Below are 20,526 nucleotides of genomic sequence, written 5' to 3'. Positions count from 1 at the left end.
CATAAAAATATAAATAAGAAATAAAGTCCAAAAATATCTGCCAGAGAAGTATCACAATGACAATATGACAATAAAGGGGAATTTCACAAAGTTTAAGGCTTTTAATAAAAACACGAAAAGGTTTACCATTACAGGTATTAGTTGAGCTAAAGTAGTGCTTGATCAGTATTTTTAAGAATTACAAAGTGGGTCGGCTTAGAAAAGTATGAAGTCCAAACGATTTTATTTTAGTGAGATCACGTGAAAGCTAGCTTTGGCACATTTCCCACAATTCAACAGCAACTGAGCTCTGCTGTTAGAATATGGGATGGCCAAATGTGCACAAGAGGGATTATTAACAATACCAGAGAGCAGCCACACTGATGAAGCTACCTGCAGTGTCTGTAGACATTATTTGTTCAACCAATGGTGTGGATTATGCCAAAAGGAGATTTAAAGTTTGAGTTTAAAAAGACTTTAGACCTTATTTTGGTCTCGAATGTACTTCTGAAAGCCATTCCTTTCAAAAAACAAAATGATGGAAATAACACAACAATAATCCAGTACTGAGTTAACATTTCCTTTATTTCATTTGGACAACCGGATTAGATTTTGCACCATAAAAACTATATAATCATACTTAACAGTGTCCTTTCAAATAACAACCTGATCCAACATTAATTTCTCATTCCAGTCCAATTTAATGCTTTTAGGTAAAGTAATTTTGCTCTGTGCTCTATTTTTCAAGCAGCAACAGTAAGCAACACAGGAGGGAAAACCTATTACCAAGTGTAAAGGTTAAGTAGCATTAGCATTTCATTTGTCCTGATGTTATTACGTCTATTTCAGGAGCAGAGAAAATGCTTCAAATCAGTCTCATCGTGTTCAGATGATTATAAATAAATGGTGCAAAATGCCTCACCAATGTGTCAGATCATTATGTTTTTGTCTGCGTGTGTGTCTGTGTTGATGAATATTTCAGGATCTCCTCTGTCAAACGACACCACCTGAGCTGACAGTGAGTGCTAACCACACCAGAGAAAGTGACTTCATGAATGAACTGCAGGTCTATTTATTTTGAAGTGTAACCTCTGCATGTGTGTGTGTGCGTGTCTATGCATAATCCCTGTCTGCAGTTTTAACAATGCTACTAGTTAATCTCCAGATTATGAGCCAATCCCAGTCACCTGACTCAACCCTCCATACTCAAACACCTGGCAGTGCATGATGGGATACTTACTTCTTAGGGCTGGACTGAATAAAACGTGGTTCCCAAAAACAAAAGTACAGGAGTGATGACAGTTTGTGTTTGAGAGTGTGTGTGTGTGTATGTGAGAAGTGTTTGTGTGGGAGAAAACAAAGACAAGTTTAACACACGCATAACAATCCTACAGGACCAAACATCCCCCTCTGCCACCCCAACACATTCACACAAGATGACATTCACATGAACACACAGCTTTGCTGGATTACTTTACAAACGAACCCTCTTGTGCCTTTGAGTCTGCAACGCCATCACCTGGCACTTCACTGTCTCTAGAGGCAGGATACCTTAGAAAGTATCATAACCCTCTGATTCAGACAGGCAGTTGGGGAGTCCATTGCCAAGGATCCGAACCATTTTCAGTGTCTGGAGGAGCAGACTTCTATCACCTGGAGGGCAGATGTGGCTCAGTGAATGGGAATGTTAACTGGACTAATACTTGTACAGTACTTTCTAATCTTCCTGGACACTCAGAGCGCTTTTACACTCTCTTCCACCCATTCACACCACATTCACACACTGATGTCAGAGACCTCTTTTGTATACAACCATAAGTTTTAGCTAATACATTCACACCCATCCACACACCACTGACCAACATTGAGAGCATTTTGGGGTTCAGTGTCCTGCTCGACAACACTCCGACATATGACTGCAGGAGCTGGGATCAAACCCTCGACCCTGTAATTTGAGAGACTGTGACTCCACCACTGAGCCACAGTCCCCCTGGTCTGTCACCTCTTATTTTGGAAGGTACAATTCCTGCTGTTCACACGCCACGGTGTCCTTAGGTAAAACACTCAGCCCCAAGTGACCCAGGTGCTGCGCCATCGCTATGTGGATGGGATTAGTTAATACTAATGGAGCTTTACATCGCAGCCTCTGTCATCAGCGTGTGAACGTGACCAACAATTTAAAAGTGCTTTGTGAAGATTGTTACAAAAACACTTGACCCCTATGATAGGGGAACCTGCCCAAGTTGTACCCTGGCTATCGTCCAGTGACAGCTGGGATAGGCTCCACCCCCTCTCAAAAGAGAAAAGCTGTAAAGATGCGAATGGATGGAAACATTCAACCCATGCTGAGTGTCTTCTCACCCTTTTTTTTTTTTCAAACAGAGGTAATTTCCCTATCTGAACAAACCAACACCAAAGTTACTGAATACAAGTGAACTACAGCGCCCCCTGGCTGTTTTACAATTCTCTTAAAACACAGAGAGAAGAAATACGAAAAACACAGACGAAACCAAACTGAACTGAAAAACTATAGACCCATCACTCATCTGTTTCTGGAATGGAACTTTTGAAGCATATCGGCTATAGCGGCCATATTGGAAGTGACGGGGGCTTCGAGTACAACTATAGGGCCCTCGTCAGTCACATGAGCTGAGCTGTGCCTCTGAACTGCTGAGTTAGGAAAAAAATCACTCCCTGTACATGCTCGCAATTCAGACAGCAGACGTTTTTCGAACCAGGCTGTAAATAGGTTAATTTTTTTGGCCTGGTGTGTATGTGACCTCCAGTATTTCCAGAGTCAGCCTCAAGCGGACACTCGAGAAACTGCAGATTTTAGCACTTTCTCATTAGAACTGGGACAATATGCTATTCTTGTGATTCAATTCTCTTACGATTTTGGGGGGTGCCAATTTAATTTGAATTGCAATTCTTCAATATTTAAGATTTTTGCTATTTTTAGTTTGCTTTTTTTGCACCAGACCATCTGAAAAAATGAAATGAAGAGGATCATTTCTACGGACTGTATCAGTAGCCATATTTTCCCATAAAATGCACATCACGTGAGTCAGAGAGAAACGTTTCACCCTCTGCTGGAGAAAAGTGGTAACTTTTTTCCAATCCAGTTTATTAACAAAGACTGAAATGAAGAATTTGAATTAAAAAACAAACAAACAAGTTTTTGACTAAGAAATCCAGATTATGATAATGTCGATTTTTGATTTTTTCTCCCACCCCTATTCCTCATATTAAGACCGGAGGTTGCCACTTGGTTAAACTGTTACAAATCACTAAGGTGTGTATTAAGCTGTGGAAAAACTGTATTGTTGCATCTTTTACACACACACACACACACACACACACACACACACACACACACACACACACACACACACACACACACACACACGCAGACACTGATATCATAGCTTTATTTCTTCAAAAAAGGAGACACATAGCAGCAGGCTGACAGAGATGTTTCACGCAGTGTCCTAAATATTCCACTTTTGAGTGCAAGAAAAGAGCTGAGTGTGAAAAATGTGTACGTGTGTGTGTGTGTGTGTCCATGAGTGTGTGTGAAGGAGAGCGAGAGAGAGAGAGAGGGAGAGTGACAGCAAACCTCGACTACTTAACATTCCTCGCATGGCTCACATAACTTTCCTTATTATTGTGAGTATATGTGTGTGTGCATACATGTGTGTGAAGTGTGTATGGGTTTGTATAAGTGTGTGTTCATGTTGCGCCCTGCCCACACTAATTGTACACATTCTGAAGCCCTAGAATTAGAAAGACCCCAAAAATACCCAATAATTGCTACTTCACCTACATGATGCCCACCCTGTGGCAGTGCAGTGGGAGGAAGACATTTCCCATCAGCCCCTGGGGCAGCTGGCAAATAAGCAGTCAGTCTTTCAGATTTGGCTGCATTCTACAGTTTTGACTTGTTCTGAAATAATAAAGCAACCATGCATGGTATCATGGAGAAGAATGGGAGAAAGAGCTGTGCACGTCAGGGAACAGATACAGAACAAAGGGAAAAATGGACAAAAACAAAAACAAAAACAGCTAGATTAATAATTTTAAACATAAATTAAAACATTTATACTCAGAGAAACGTGTATAACTTGCTCACAGCAAATTGATACTTGGAGTTGTGCAGCCGCTGACACACATTCAGAAACTTACTCATAAGACGAAGCCTGAATAAAACCACACATCACTGAACAAACACTTGGAAAACAACAAAGGTAAAAAAAAAGATAAGCAAGTGTAGGAAAACATACAGAAACAAACACACACCTCCCTGATGAATAATACATGGAGCAAGTTGGAATTATATAAAAAAAATAAATAAAAAGACAGAGAAGGATGAGGGAGAAAGGAAGCTGCTGGACTGGTTGTCAATGGCAACAGTGTTTTGGAGGCTGATCATCAGTAAAAGTGCATCAGCTCTGTTGCAAAGCATGGTGGGATATGTTTTCCTGACCATCATTCATCAAGATGATGCTTTTTCTCGACTTACATACAGATGCATTTTGAAAGAAAGTTTTAACACTTGTGCTTCTGGATACAGACATGCATCTGGTGTAGGGATACACGATATTATAAGCACAATATCGGTATCGGCTGATAAAAGCTTAAAAACACGTTTATCGGTATCGGCAGATATGAAAATTTCTGCCGATATGCACAGCCGATAAGGTGCTGTTCAGTTAGGATTATTATTATTTTCCATCTGAAAATAAGCTCCTTAAATAAAATGTAGCACTTCATTTATTTGCACTGCAGAGCTCTGTGTCTGTCACCAGGTTGTTACAGTAGCTCTAAAATAATCAAATGCAACTTGGTTATGTTTAAAAATGCATTGTACATTTAAAGTTCGTGTGATCTAAAGGAATTATTTTTCTGTATTTCAATACTGAATGTCTTGAGCTTGAAAAAATAATACATTTCTTATTTATGGTAAAATCAAATGTTTTTTGTCTTGTTTTATGTGTGTTTCTTAAACAAATAAGACCGTCACAATAAGAGTAACACATAAATTCCAGTACAGGAAAGACTTAGCTTTCTTTACAGTGAAAAAAACAAACAAACTTGTGATTATCAGTATCAGTATCGGCCAAAAGGGGTTTCGATATATCGGCATATCGGATATCAGCAAAAATCCGATATCGTGCATCCCTAATCTGGTGAACTGCGTTTAAAAACACAGAATGTGTTTTTGGTTTTCATGAGCAGTGGTTAATGGACTAGTTTTGAGAAGAACACAAAGAAGAAGAAGAAGAAGAAGAAGACGAAGAAGCTGTGCATTAAATAATTTGTGCAGGGGTGCTACAATAACCCCCACAATTTTTCAAATCCAACCTGCGGCTTCTTTCCTGCATCACTCCCCACTCTCACATCGTTTCCTGCTCTATTCTCTGACCTGTCTTCTCTAAAAAAAGATATAAAGATTCAGAAAAATGAAAAAAAAAACAATAACAATGACATTAATTTGAACCAACAGATGTTTTCGAATCTAATTGCCAGAAAGCATTCGCACTGTCCCTTTAAATAAACCATCTGCCATAGCAAGCATGCATGTCCTCTTTTTTCAATGTTCTCAAATACTTAATCTTCCTACACTCAAAATGACTTGAAAGGTTAAATTAAATAGATATAATTCATCAATTTTAGCAAAATCACTCCAAAACTGAAAAATGATCTATTTTCAACGCTACAAGAGTTGCTTAAACTCTGCATGTATGTTGTCATTTATAAGCAGCATTTTAATCCTTTCATGTGTAAAATCAATACACTGTTACATTTTGGCTTCTAATGAATTTATTTCTTTGAGTATCACTAAATGTTCTATACCCTTTAAATTCTCTGCAAGCTACAGGTTATGTAAGTTGTGTTGGCTGTGCGATCACTATGCAGGTCCAATTTATAGGATTAAGTGCTCTGCTCGTCCACATGCCCTTCTGATTCTGACTTCAGACGACGCAAACGCTACAGTACAGATCATCAGACTAATTCAGCGGACAGGCAGAAAGCTGTTTTGCCTGCAATGGCATGTTGCCATCAACTACATTTCAATGATTTTTCTAACAAGCATGATCCCTGTTCCTGTCACTTCAATTCTGATTTCACACATGTCAAAAGGGCAGTAGAGCACTCCAATGATTTAGAGCTAAGCATGTAAAACAGGATATAATACATCCAAATCCTGTGGTTACATGTTTGGTGTTGCACTGATAAATGTAATGTGATACATCAACACAAATTTAAGGGTATTTTAGCTGTACCCCTTTTTCTGTTTATCTGCTGTTACAAAGTAAACCACCTGTGTTTACAAAATGTTCATTCTCAGTCCAATAGAAAGCCAACAGGTGGGGTTTTTTTGATCACTGAACTGTTTTATTACCCAAAAGCTGAAGCTTCATCTGACTGCACTGAAACCAAAGCGGCAACCCCTCATCGTATGATATGAAGCCATGTGAAAACACTTAAAGCTGCAGTTTATTGAGTGCTCCTTAAAACAACAACAAACAATTGAAATAGTATGAACATCTTACTTAATCGTCACACATTGTGGTTATCAACTCTGTATTTTATAAGATATTTAACAACTTTGTCTGTTCAACTTGACTGACAGGCCAGCACACTGAAGCTGTTGGCAAAGAGGCTGACACAAACAAGAACAGGCTGAGTCAGCTTCTCAATATGGCACCCGCCAACGAATGGCCTCAAAGATCTGCTTCAGGAACAGATGGGTGACATCACAGAGACTACGTCAGTCTGTGCAGTTTATGATTGAAAAAGCATGAGAGCATTACCGTTATACTCAGATTTACATATACTAAGTGAGGAAGCACGTTAACTGAAATAAAAGTTTGAGTTTGTTGCAAATTATTTTGCTGTGCTTTACTGCTGTGACCTCACCAAGGTTGTAATAGTTAACTAAAACGAAACTAAAAACAAAAACTAAAAGTTAAAATACATTGCAGTTAACTCAAAGTAATAAAAACTAGAAGAGAAAACAAAAACGATAAGTTAACTAAAACTGTATCTTGTGTTCACAAAACTAACTGAAACTAACTAAAATGATAGACAAAATTCCCTTAGTTATAGTTTTTGACAATATTAATAGCCTTAAGGATTTAAATTAATCCGACACATTTTCCCAACCAATTTTACCACAGTTTTATGCAGTTGTCAGTGCCGCACAGCACCATCATAGCGGCGTATAGGGACGAGCTTGTTTACTGCACTGACTGGCTGTGCTCTGTGCTGCGACAAAACGTAGTGGGGCAATGAATCAGAGCATCTGTAATAGTTTAATTGTTACAGAGTCCAAGTTTTTATTTACTGAAGCTCATATTGTTTTTTTTATAATTTATGTTAACATTATTTTTATGTAATTTATGTCAACATTATTTTATATAATTTATGATCATATCTTTTATACTGTTTATATTATTTTCATATGTTTAAGGCAGCAGCCAACAGTTCAGTATCAGCATTAACTGAGCAGTGAGCACTATGTTGGACTTGAAAATAAACAGTATGACATAATATTTATTCTGACCTTTTTGAATCCTGCACCTAGTTAATAAAGTAAGAAAAAACTGAAACTAAGCCTTGTTGCAAAAGTCAAAACTAAATAAAAACTAGAATGCCTGCTCTAAAACTAATTAAAACTAAACTGTAATGGAAAACAAAACGTCAAAACTAACTAAAACTAAACTATAATGACAAATCCAAAACTATTATAACCTTGGACCTCACGCAACATGAAACTTAAACGAACTTTCAAAAGAGGTAGTTTTGAAAACCCCACAGCCAAAAAATGACATAAAGGCTGAAACTTTCTAAGGCAAATTCATGAAACCCCTGATTGACACAACCAGCCAGTCCTGTGAAAGATGTGCCATGTGACGGTCCTTTCCCATCGTAACACCGTCATTACATAACTTGAAACTACCACGAATCTCAAAACATAACTCCACTACTGGACACAAATATACTGTACCCACTCTCATCTATCCCAAGGGGAGAAATGTGAAAGTGGGTGTGTGTGTACACATGCCCACAGAACACACTCTCGTGTTCCTGCTGTATGCGACATAATGCAGAGACAGATCAATACATGTGCTGCTATATGGCCCACAGACACTGGAGAAGGAGGCTGTCAGGGTAATTACTTTGTCCTGTGGGGGTGTATCACTCTCACAGTCAACAGCCTAGATTTCATGTGGGTCAATACACACACTCATACACACACACCAACACAAATGAGGGTCCAGTTGTTCCAGATGAAGGGTGATGGAAGTAAATCCAGGTCACACAGGAAGTGCAAAAGGGCCTAAATGCATCATGGACAGTTCAGGAGCAGAAGTGGGTGATAGGTGATCGATTGTACCATTTCTCATCTTCTGTTCAGTGATCATTCTGCACTGTTATGACTTTAACAGATTTAAGAAAACAGAGAAAATTCAATCTTTTAGATATACTTCACTATTTTCTCACCTTACATGTTACTACAGCATACGGAGAACTGGTTGGACCAGCTGTATTTATGAACTGTCAATTATGAGGTATGAAATCATGAATTGCACGCTTCACAAATGTCACCAGTCAACAGGAGGAAATGACTTAAGGCAGGTCTTCCATTTCTCTCCACATGGCATGTACAGTATGTGGTAATAACAAAACTGAAGGTGCTTTAGAAATGCATGAGGTCACATGAAGTCACAGTTAAAACCTCTAACGTGTATGTTTTAATGTTTGAGTCAGTTATCCACTGTGGTAAAAAAAAAAAAAAAAAATGAGCACAACAGCTTTGTATGTGACTCTTTCACTTTACGCATATCACCACTGTATTTGAGATGTTATCTGTTCACCCAGAAATCAAATCAATACAACAGGAATCCTCTTCTTTCTCTGAACTGCGATTGCCACTTTAAAATTCAACACCATCTTTCCCAAATTATCGGCCTATATTGAATTAGTTTGGGATTTCTACATTTAAGACAAGGCTTCTGCCGCTTTGACAGACTGCCAAAACGTTATGTAAACAAACCAGCACATTTGCACCCGAAATAAGATTAGGAAGGTTGGATTGAAGCGACGCGGAGGCATTAAAGTCGCTATGGGGGAGAGATAGATGTTGCTGTAAAATACAAAATACATGTGGAGTCTGGCAAAATAACTCTTCGGCTATGGTTTCCTCTGTGTTGTCATTTTCAAACACTGCTGCTCACTCTTCGTTCAGACAACCAGCAGACATGTAACACTACAGAGTCCATTATCGGACAGGTTAAACATTGTCTAGATATGACATTTCAGAAATTTACCTGGAAATTGTGAATTCCGTCGTTGAAAGCCGACTTTCCAGAGCAGTCAGGCCCGCCGGATGCCCTCCTCCGCTTTATCCGCCCACTGAAGTAGCCTTCTACAGCTCAGTTTGTGTTCGGTTTCGGTTCGTTCCGATAGAGAAGAAATGGCCTCCGGAACACACAGAGAGCTAAAGAGGGGTGTGAGGACACACGACTGAGACCGAACCCCCAAAATGTCGTTAGTGTGGCGATGAGAGCTGTTCAAAGAGGCAGGAGGAGGATCTACTCTCCAAAGAAGAGACGGGAGGGGTGCAAATAAGCTCCTGTCAAGTTCTCAATGTTGTCCACAACGGGATATCCGGTAGATTTTCAAAATAAAAACACCCTCTCTTAGCATTTCACCTGTCCTCTCAAACGTTTCAAAATAAAAGCACCATTAATAATGTATGCAGTTTCTGTTCCTTTCATAAACCGAATAACTACAAAAATGTCATTCATAAAATGGGTTATTTTAATACATTACTTTGCAACACAAAATGCATCCCCAAACAGCCCTTATACTTGTTCCAAATGTTTTAAAATTATACACTATATTGTATTCATTTCCAAGCTCTAATTATACATACATTTTATTTCCCTTTCCCTTCTTTTTCTGTGTTAAATCAAATGTTTTTGCAAGATAAAAACTGGGAAAGTGGCCCTTTTTTCGATTCAGACTGACGTCAGGATACCTTATTTAGTTTTTTGGTTGGATGCTGCCATCTGCTGTACGAAACCTGTTGTCTCTGATCTCATTCAAGCACATAATTTTTTTTTAAAGTATATATTTATTTAATTATTATGATTATTATCATTTCTACCCTGTTTCTACCTCAGATGGTTAACAATAATAATAATAATAATAATAATAATAATAATAATAATAATAATAATAATAAAAAGAAGAAGAAGATAAAAAAAAATCTATGTGTACTCCTCTGCTTCCATCTAGTTACCCTCAATGGATATTTTGCAACATTAAACCATATTCTACAGGTAGAAGTGCTAAAATACAATTTGGTAGTATTTGAGTAAATTTACCATCTTTTTACACAATCAATAGGCCTACCACTGTTTTTCTTTTTGGTAGGCAGACACACAAAAAAAAGAAGAAAAAAGAAAAAGGGGGGTTTTACATTTTCTTTTTGTTGTAAAGATACTGAAATACAACAGTGCAGAATAAACAGGAGTCTTTTTCCCTATATGAACTATCTATCGTAGGGTTCTGGTATTGACCTAAATAAGAAATAGCCTGTGTTGCGTTTGACTGTCCTTGTGGGAGTGTGTATGTTGTCACATTTGCACTTTGCCCCAGTCGGACCCCTCTTCAGTAGATGATCGGAGTAGGCTTATCGTGTTTCCTGGGATCACTGGCTACAACCAGACAGTAAAATGTCTCGGGCGGCTGAAAGACTCAGACTGATGATCGGTCATCTCGATCGTTCACCAGAAGCGATTGTATCCTTTCTATTTATCTTTTTTCATCATCAGGACATGCACATAGCGGCATTAGCTGATCCGCTAGCCGACAGCTGCACTCTTCGTGACGAACTGCTCTGGTGGGGTAGGCCGGGGTCCTGTGGTTGTGAGTAGGCCACAAAGAAATGTTGGACAAATACATGAATAAGCTAATATTTTGAAATGTCTTATTTGAACGCACAGACTTGATACCAGTATCGCCGTTATTTGTTTCTGATGTTTTCCTCGTCAGCTGTTTCTGACGTAGCCTATCTGTTGTAGGTGAGTCTCTGTCAATGTTTTCGTCCAGCGGGATGTTACAGAAACCTAAAACGCAAGTGTACAAACCAAGTGTAAAATGATTTTAGATTAGATTTAATTATAACAGGCTGCATTTTTAACCTCCGTTTCATTGACTGAATAAAAACTTGCTTTCTGATGCTGTTCACTTTACATTTCAGTCTTGCATCCTTGACTGTTTTTTCTCAGAAAGCTGCACCAACTTCTGCTCAACCTGCCATCTACAGCCACCCACATAGGCTGAGGTAGGGACATACCTTTAAGGGGGTGTTTATTCAACATATGGTTTGGCAGAATCAACAATTTTCTAGGCTGTAGATTTCGCTTTACACAGTTGTATAATCAATATTGATCGTTCACCTGTGACACAGTTTTACTGTTGCTGCCTTCAGTCACGTCTACAATGACCTACTTTTCTGCTACTTTTCTGATTTATGAACCTGCTGCTTTTAGTTTCACTGGCACAGAAGAAAAGTCATTTTAAGAATCTTACAGCCACATTTCATAACTTGTGTTAGAAATCAGCATTTTGCTGGGCTGTTTTAAAGGCCAAAGTTCCAGGACACCACAACTCTTACGTGTACAGTTTGCTATCAGCACGTCAAGGTTATAACTCAGATTCAAATGTACAGTATAGTCTTTCTGATGCATATTGATATTGAAGTATATTGTATTATGTTGTGTTATTTTTTTGTTATGCAGATACACTGTTGATACCTCTGACCTGCTGACCCCAGAGCAGCGACTCTCATATGAGGAAAATGGTTTCATCCTTATCAAGAATCTGGTGTCTGAAGAGGACATCGACAGATTCAAGTGAGCATTGGGGACTCTGACCTCTGCAGAAGGAAAAATAAATGTCCCAGATCATCACCAGAAAAATATTACATAGTAACAGCAGTGAATAAACCTGCATAATTAAAAAAATACAATTTGAAATTTCAGTTTTATGGTATATTGTTATCCTTCTATATGTTTGCATTGCATTTTTTTCCTGATCCTGCAATTCTATTCTGAGATCTTGATTGACTGTTTTTTGTTTTTGTTGTCTTTTGTTTGTTTCATTTTTTAATTTTATTTTTTATTTTATGGTCCACAGGAAGGAGTTTGAAAGAATTTCCCGACAGGAAGTAAAGGTTCCAGGTCTGGTGGTGATGAGGGATGTCGCAATTGTTAAATCAGAGTTTGTTCCAGATCAGAGGGCAGTCTCCAAGCTCCAGGATTTCCAGGAGGATCCTGAGCTGTTTCGATACTGCACCCTGCCTGAGGTAAGACACCTACCAACTTACACTGCTTTAATTTTTTTAAAGTGAGAACTGGTGATCCAGTGTACCAGTTAAAACATCCAGGAACCATTGTCATAGTGTTTGGTGTTTGGAAAACAAGTAAAGACACATCTCTCTGACTTTGGCATTCTTTAGTGAAGATATTTAGAACAACAGTTTAAAATCAGGCAACAAGAACATTTAACTAATTACAGCAACAATCCATGTAAACAAAATAAAACTCTTTCATTGAGATTTTTCTTTTAAACAAGTTTAAAACGACACCTTCAACTGAGTCGTGAATCTCTGTTACAGATTCTGCAGTATGTAGAGTGTTTTACTGGTCCCAACGTCATGGCCATGCACACAATGCTGATCAATAAGCCTCCTGATGCAGGTATGGTGCCCTTAAATTGTTCAAAAAAAGAATTGTTTATAAATACTGAAAGCAAGTCAGGGGTCGCTGGATTTTTGTCAAATATGAGGTTCAATTACTGTGGCTTAATCAAATAAAGCTACGTACACAGTTTAATGCTGTTCAGCTGAACTGCAGATGGCAGGCAATGCAAAAAAAAAACATGGTGACAAAAACTGTGAAGGAGACACAGTGTGCAAATCTGGATGTAGACAATCGCTGATTGAAAATGCTTCAAAAAGACCCACTTCAGATGTTCTATGTCAAAAGAAAATAATCTGCTTTACTTTTAAAACCTTTACAGGTCCCAAGGATAAAGAATGCATGTCGGTGATCTGAATGAAAACATTACCTTGTGTACGAGAAAACTACATGGCAGCTTGTAGCTCAGTTTATTGTGTAAATACCGATTTAAAAAATCCCCACCTATATATTTTCTTAAGAAATTAAAGAGGAGGATAATCTTCATATAGATTTTCAAAATGTTTGGGTTTTAATGGGATGTCTCCTGTTCGTGTCCTGTCCCAGGTAAAAAGACATCCCGCCACCCAATGCATCAGGACCTGCATTATTTCCCCTTCCGCCCAGCAGACAGGATCGTCTGCTCTTGGACGGCGATGGAGAAAGTGAACAGGCAGAATGGCTGTCTGGTCGTCCTGCCAGGAACACACACCGGTACCCTGCAGGAACATGACTATCCAGAGTGGGAGGTAAAAACACAAATACACACACACACACACACACACACACACACACACACACACACACACACACACACACATATGCACAAAGTTCTAAAGAAAGGATGACTTAGAACATGCGCACAACCCAAAAATGGTTGGACCTGCACAACCCAAAAATGGTTGTCCGCTTATTTCCACTCATGGATTAGCATTTATCAAACTGAACATGGGTGGGATGTAGCTTTAATCCCACACCAAGCCTTAGCTTGTGTATGCAAGAAAAATGAAGGCCACAGTGACTTAACTTTTTCATCTACCCTCAGGGTGGCGTAAACAAGATGTACCATGGAGTGCGCGGCTATGACCCACAGCACCCAAGAGTACACCTGGAGATGGAGAAAGGAGACACCGTTTTCTTCCACCCACTGCTGATCCATGGCTCTGGCATGAACCAGACACAGGGTTTCCGCAAGGTCAGCTCTAATCTCAAAATATGAAGCTTAAGTGGTATTGATCTTTACAATCACAGCAAAAATAAACATGTTTTCAGCCTGGGTCATAAAACCATTTTCAATCAGCTCATTTCTCTTTCTGCAATTCACTATCCAAAATACACCTGGGTGGTAGAAGGTTATATATTTGTCATGAATACATTTGAACATATTCTGTGAATGTGTGTGTTTGTTTCCAGGCCATCTCCTGCCATTATGCCAGTGCTGACTGCTATTACATTGATGTGAAGGGAACAACTCAGGAAAACATTGAGAAAGAGGTGAAGCAGATCGCAGCCAGGAAGTACAACATGGATGAAATTTCCTTTGAGGTATGACATCCACACACCATGTACTCTTTAAAACCTTAAAAATATTCGACAATGGATGCACAAAAGGTTTGACACAGTATGATTAGGGAAATGCATTAAAGGTAAAGACTTTTACCATCCACAGTCCCTGATAACGATCTCTAAAAGGGAAACAATGTTTAAGACTTAAAAAGAAAATAGAAGAATCGGCAGCAGGGTTTAATAAAATGCCTTTCGTAGCTGTAGAGTCTTACCGACTGAAATCAGCGCCTGTCTTTGGATGGGTCCGGCCAGACACCAGCTACGTAGGTATTATTTTGTAGCTGGTGACTTGTGTGTCCCTCATCCAAAGTGTCCTGTTTGCTGTGTTGTTATTTTGTAGTTCCCTTGTAGCATCTTAAAGTGTATTCAATCACAGCAATTGTATAGAGCACTTATTAGGTGAATTTCTTTAAATAGAATGCTAAGTACAGCTTTCATACATACAAACATGTCAGCACTTTGTGCAACAGCTATCTATATAAAGCTTTAATCATAGTTGCATGTACGGTCTCTGATGGAGGAGCAACGACAAAAACAAATTGGAGGCCTGTTATTGTTTACAAGCTGTAAGGCCAACAACTAAATCCCTCGTTATGTGTTTTCATCATGAGCAACAGTCAGTCTGCGGCTTCCTCTGCAAAGCAAGCATAAAGCTTAGAATCAATCACAGCAGAGACAGCAACGTGTTGGCTTTGCTAGTCATTATTGTGCTTATCATTGGAACTGAGCTCACCAAGTATGTCGTGGTGATGCATATTTAGAATTTGTGAAATGTTATCCAGCTTTAAGCAAATGTAAACAGTAATAAAAAATGTAAAACATGGTTCTCAAGGTTCTTATTGCATTTGATTGGGAGTACATATGTATTAAACCTTATTATTAACCCAAAGTTGGACATATAAACATTAAAATGGAATACTTTTAGCATTTTTATGTTTGTCTTTGTAGAACTAACCCTTTAATTGTTTCTTCTGCAGGATACCTGGGCCTTCAGAGGCCGCCTGGTGCAAGGAGAGAGGACTTCACTTTGAGGATGCTATAGTTGAACCACACTATGGCAGGATGACTAACAACTGAGCTAATATGAGACAAATTATTAAGAACTAGTTAAGAAATGGTAGAAAATTTGAACCTGATTGGTTTAAAACTTCTCTTAGATAACCTAAAATTTAAATAGAAAGAATGATTAAATCAGGTTTGTCTTCAATACTTTTTACTTTTTAATTGCAGTAGATTTAACTCAGACCTCAAAGTTTGTGCTTACTGTGATACATGGTAAATATAAACTGGAGCATGTTGTTCTCTTTAACACAAAACAGTTTTTAATAGAAAAATTATTTACCTTTCAAACAAGTTGGAGGAGCAAGCACCTGACATTCAGGACTCCTCCACTTTTACGGCATTTTTACAGCTCAAAATGCAGCTTTAACAGCACTTGATGGAAAGTAAAGGAATGTTAATTTAAACATGACACATGAAATGTTGCTCAAGAAAAGTAAGAATTGTTCAGTGTGTGAAAGCGGCAAAGCAAGTAAGAGAGAATGAAAAGTTATATGTGAGTTTATGTTTGAACGATCAGGGATAACTGTAGGGTTTGATGTTTAACACTAACAGAGGCCTTTACCTAATACTGCCTTATAAATGATCAAAGTGTTAATTTTTCTGTTGATTAGGAGTGCATGAATTTTTATTTTTTTTAATCTGACTGTGTTTAAAGCAATGTTTAACCATTAATAATAATAAAAAAATGGCTACAAGAAGACTTGGCTCTGTATGAAAAATGCAAGACACATCCTCGCTGTTGTGATGTAATTTGTGTAGTGCAAATTAATTACTTTATGATCATGAGACGATCTTCTATCACAAAACACACTCGAGCCTTCAGTGTTTGAATGTGGTATGTATTGTTAGAGTGAAGAAATAAGACAAGAGAAAGTACAAAGTTAATACATTCCATTTATCATTTTATGAGGTGATATTTTTGCATAGAATAAATGTAAATTATATGTACTCAATGGCCAAGACAACCAAGGAATACTCCTAGAGTATGAAAGAGTTAAATATAGTGACAACTTATTTCTGGCCATGAAGCTAGCATGATTCTAAAGCCAAAACAGGGCTGAAGTCAACATGTAAAGTAGAGACACAGACACCAGAGGAGTCAAAGTTAACAGGTAGTATGAGACCAGGTGGGACAAAATCACTAGCTTCACTCATAAAACTGTTGGTTGTAATATGATGCAGCAATGAATTAAGTCATTTGTCAGAACTACAGGTTATGACTTAGTATGAATACCATGACTATATAAGGATAATCCCAGTGTAGGACTTACAGGTTACCAAACTATGATATTGACCTGCTGACAATAAAAGGCAAGCAGTGCATACTCTCTCCCCCACCCACCCATACAGCCAGAATGAGGAATTAAATTCTTTTAATTTTCCTACTTGGAAGTGTAATTCCTGGGCTAGTGATTACTGCTGTCAACCCCTTGAATTTGATATGATACGATCAGTGGCGTAAATATCAAAGGTGCAACTTGTGCAGCTGCATCTTACCATATCTTACTGGTGGTGACATCATGTTGTGCCGTACTGTGCCGTACTGTACCGTATCGTATCGTATCTCATCTCGTATCGTATCACATGGTAAGATACAATATAAAACAACACAATACAATGCAACAAAAATTATACATTACAATACAGTATGACACAACACAACAGCATAATGGTACAATACAAAGTGATATGATACAAAACTAAAGTATATGAAAAGAGTACATTATGGTACAGTGGGGTATGATACGATACGATACCATACGGTTCGTTACGTCACGTTATAATACGGTACGTTTCGGTACGGTACGGTACGGTACGGTACGGTACGGTACGGTATGGTACTGTACATTATGGTACAACACGTTATGGTACGGTACTATTCAGAACGAAATTAAACGATACAATACAAAACAACATGATCAGACGCAATATGAATCAATACCCTATGGTACGATAAGATATGATAGGATATGATATGACATGACACAGCACAACAAGAGATGATACCAAAGGATATATGGTAAGCCTTGATTAGATATAATAGGATACAACATGATACAACATAGTGAGATATGATATTAAGTTGTTAGTTGTGATTTAAATTTATTTGACTCAATTCACTACACTACAATAGGATATGATATAAGATACAATATAGACAAAACAACACCTGATACATTGCTGCATCCTGATATTAATAACATTAGGGTAAAGCAGACTCTTTGATACCTGATTAATTGCCAGACAGTCACATAAATATGTCCTGACATCTGACTGCCTGAAGAATGCAGGATCAATCCCAACTTCCAGTGGAACAAGTTACTTAGTATTTAAGTGTTGTGTTGTTTCTCCATGACTCAGCTTTGTTTTCAACTTCTCCACTGGAACAGTAAGCACATCAAAACAGGCCAATGTTGAGTTAACACGCTGTTTGAAAGCCAAGTGTTACATCTTCAAGTCTGAGTTGGTCTGTAAGTGGACACACTATCCCAGATCAAATGTGACTATTCAATAGTAAAGGTATTGATCCTTCTGTATCCTCTCAGTATTTATCCACTGGTGTCCTGAAGAAAACTGTTTCTCAACACTGAATAATGTTTGGGTCGTCAAGTGTTAGTCTCAGAGGGTTTGGATGTTTTTTCGAGGAGGCCTGGTTATTTCCTGGTTTCCCCAAAAAACACCTGATGCACCACACTAAAGCCAGTGTGTGTGTGGCTGTGTGTGTAGGAGTTTCTGAACAGTGTCTTTGTTCAAAGCCAGAGGGAAGCTCTCAGATCACAGCTTCATTCAGAAATGCAGGAAATTCATTCACATGCAGGAGGACTACAATGACAAGGCAAATACACACACACACACACACACACACACACACACACACACACACACACACACACACACACACAAAGATGCTCAAAAGAGGACAAAAATATGAAATTATTTTATGGAGAAAACAGCTCAGAGGACTTAAATACACCTTTAAAAACACACTGACAAAAATACAAGCACACTTTTGCCTTTGCATAAACATACTCCACACGAATCGAATTGTTCCTCACACAGAGATCTAACTGCAGGATAATTTCTGCCAAATGCTTCCCAGACTTCAGATCTGTTGTCCATTTTCTGAACACAGGGACTCCAGACTCTGCCCAGTTTCCTATCAGGGAAACTGAAACAGATTTCAGATTTCTCTGCATCACATGCTGCAAGGGGAAAATATCACAGCAACTCATGCAGCACATGTTAGTGCAGTAAGGTTTGTTTGCTAAATAGTGATCATCCATACCTGGAATGATAATGAAAGGGTCTTTGACAGCATTAAGATGTTAACACCTGCACATACCCTGCCTGCAAGGGGAAATGCATGAAGAAAGGTAACAATACACAAAGGAGCATGTCATAAAAGGTAACATTAATACAGTTTTCATGCTGCACACCTGAAATTCTGTCATTAACAGCACTTCAATAATTTCCATCTGAGTCTATAATTTACAGGTAAAGGTATGCCGTATCATGTTAGTGCATTGAGGGTTGAATCCAGCTTCAAACCTCAGAGAGCCATCTTTGAGAAGCAGACAGGCCTTTATTCTTTGTCTAAGCCAGTGTAAGCATGGAGAGTTTGTATAAGCTTCACCTACACCTACACTTACACAAACAGCCATCAATCCCCAGGATGAATCCCTGAAAGCTGATTGGCTGGTTGTGGCATGTCCTTATTCATATCCTCTTGACATCCCTGACTTTGTAAAATACAAGTTAAGCAGATCCGTTTGGAAAAGCTCCCATAAATACTCACTGATATATTTAATGTCTTGGCCTTCTCTCTTTTAGCTCATAGTAGGTGGAGATAGCACAGGACACCTTATCTTGTCTTGATGTTGGGTCTTTGTTGTTAACAAAGACGTCTTGAAGTAACTTTTTTTGTGGTTTAAATAGATATTCATTGATGATATTATCAAATATTCACAATATCTCAACAATCTGTGAAAGGTAAATGTCATGTCAAGTCTTTGGGTTTTACCTCAGTGGTGTTTTTTCGATCTATGATTACTTTTGACATAAACAGTCAGATAAACACACAGAATGTCACCACATCCGTCCAACACTTGTGCTATCAAAGGAAATCAGTAGTGGTAATAGAATAGAATAGAATAGAAAATACTTTATTTATCCCCGAGGGGAAATTCAGGAGTCACCGCAGCATTTAAGAAAACGAAAGTAAGAAAGAGTATAGAAAGTGCAAAAATGTCCATAAGAAATTAGATGACGACATCCCGTCCACCACTCGTCCACCACTCTCCAGCCCAGCCAGTCTCCACCTCCACAGGGTCCAGGACTGAGCCTCCCCAGCAGTCTGTTCAGTCTCTGTCTCCTGGATCCTGTCTGCTCACAGCAGGCGAAGCTCATCCGATGTGTCGCGGCGTCCGATGTCTGCTCCGTCAGCCACGTCTGTGAACAGCACGATGCCACTGGGTTAGCACAGCTAGCTCATCCATCCCCCGGAGCGAGATCCCACGTTCCCAACAACGATGGATGGAAGAACAGGTCCACGTCGTCACCTCCCAGCTCACATCCGAGAACCAGCACGTCGTCCTCACCGCCTCCTCCTCAGCTCGAGGGAAATCATCAAGCCCTACACTAGTTAGCATTGACATGCTACAGGCTGCTAACAGCTAATTTCGCATGTAAACAATGCAGCCATGGTTACATGTAGGATCTCCAGACAAACACAGGAGAAAAGTAGTAAAAAATATCGCCGAAGCCACAAAAAGTTTGGTGTCCGTGACCGACAATGAACCATACAAAGTAATGATCCACTCCAAATACAAAGATGACGAAAAAGAGACGAAAAAATTACAAGAAACGGACAAAGACGAGAAAGCTGCTGCAACAGGCAGCTACTTGGGTAGCGCCTAGGTAAGGGGGTTATCTGGCCATTGGTAAATAATGCTATATCTTTTTTTTTGTTTCAATATGAATCCTGATTTCCACCCGACATTCCTCTTCTCCTCCACATTACCCCTCTAATTCCTCCTTGTTTTCTTCTTCTTCTTCTTCTTCATCATCATCGTCTCACTTGGCCAATTGAAATTCCAGCAGTTTCCCTCCCATTCCTGAACCTCTTTTCTATCCCTCCTCCCACTTTCTCCTGCTGTCCCTGCCT

The 20,526-nt window shown here is 38.8% G+C and overlaps 2 protein-coding genes across 3 annotated transcripts in view; one reads left to right on the top strand and one right to left on the bottom strand.

The window, feature by feature from the left end:
* cdk17 (cyclin dependent kinase 17) overlaps positions 1–9,621 on the bottom strand; it is a 57,405-nt gene extending 47,784 nt beyond the window's left edge. For both annotated transcript variants that reach the window (XM_074698111.1, XM_074698112.1), the window contains exon 1: positions 9,315–9,621. The gene's annotated coding sequence lies outside the window, so the exon portion shown is untranslated. The remainder of the gene's footprint in view (positions 1–9,314) is intronic.
* A 997-nt stretch (positions 9,622–10,618) lies between these two features.
* On the top strand, positions 10,619–16,026 carry phyh (phytanoyl-CoA 2-hydroxylase). Its single transcript, XM_074698296.1, has 9 exons — positions 10,619–10,793; positions 11,283–11,338; positions 11,796–11,909; positions 12,193–12,361; positions 12,674–12,755; positions 13,302–13,483; positions 13,780–13,929; positions 14,148–14,279; positions 15,278–16,026. The coding sequence occupies exons 1-9, from the start codon at positions 10,728–10,730 to the stop codon at positions 15,329–15,331; spliced, it is 1,005 nt and encodes a 334-aa protein (XP_074554397.1). The 5' UTR covers positions 10,619–10,727; the 3' UTR covers positions 15,332–16,026.
* Positions 16,027–20,526: the final 4,500 nt, after the last annotated feature.

The sequence above is a fragment of the Halichoeres trimaculatus genome, unplaced genomic scaffold, assembly GCF_033239565.1.
Source record: "Halichoeres trimaculatus isolate MK-OKI-2021-1 unplaced genomic scaffold, fHalTri1.1 fHalTri1_scaffold_21, whole genome shotgun sequence".
In the NCBI taxonomy this organism is placed as follows: Eukaryota; Metazoa; Chordata; class Actinopteri; order Labriformes; family Labridae; genus Halichoeres; species Halichoeres trimaculatus.
This window is presented reverse-complemented; position numbering and strand designations above follow the sequence as displayed.

What these genes read in the sequence shown, in the direction of transcription:
- phyh (XM_074698296.1), top strand. Translation starts at nt 10,728, where the DNA reads ATGTCTCGGGCGGCTGAAAGACTCAGACTGATGATCGGTCATCTCGAT. An exon ending in ATCGTTCACCAGAAGCGATT is followed by an intron (nt 10,794 to 11,282) that starts GTATCCTTTCTA and finishes GTTTTTTCTCAG; the next exon opens with AAAGCTGCACCAACTTCTGC. An exon ending in AGCCACCCACATAGGCTGAG is followed by an intron (nt 11,339 to 11,795) that starts GTAGGGACATAC and finishes TTTGTTATGCAG; the next exon opens with ATACACTGTTGATACCTCTG.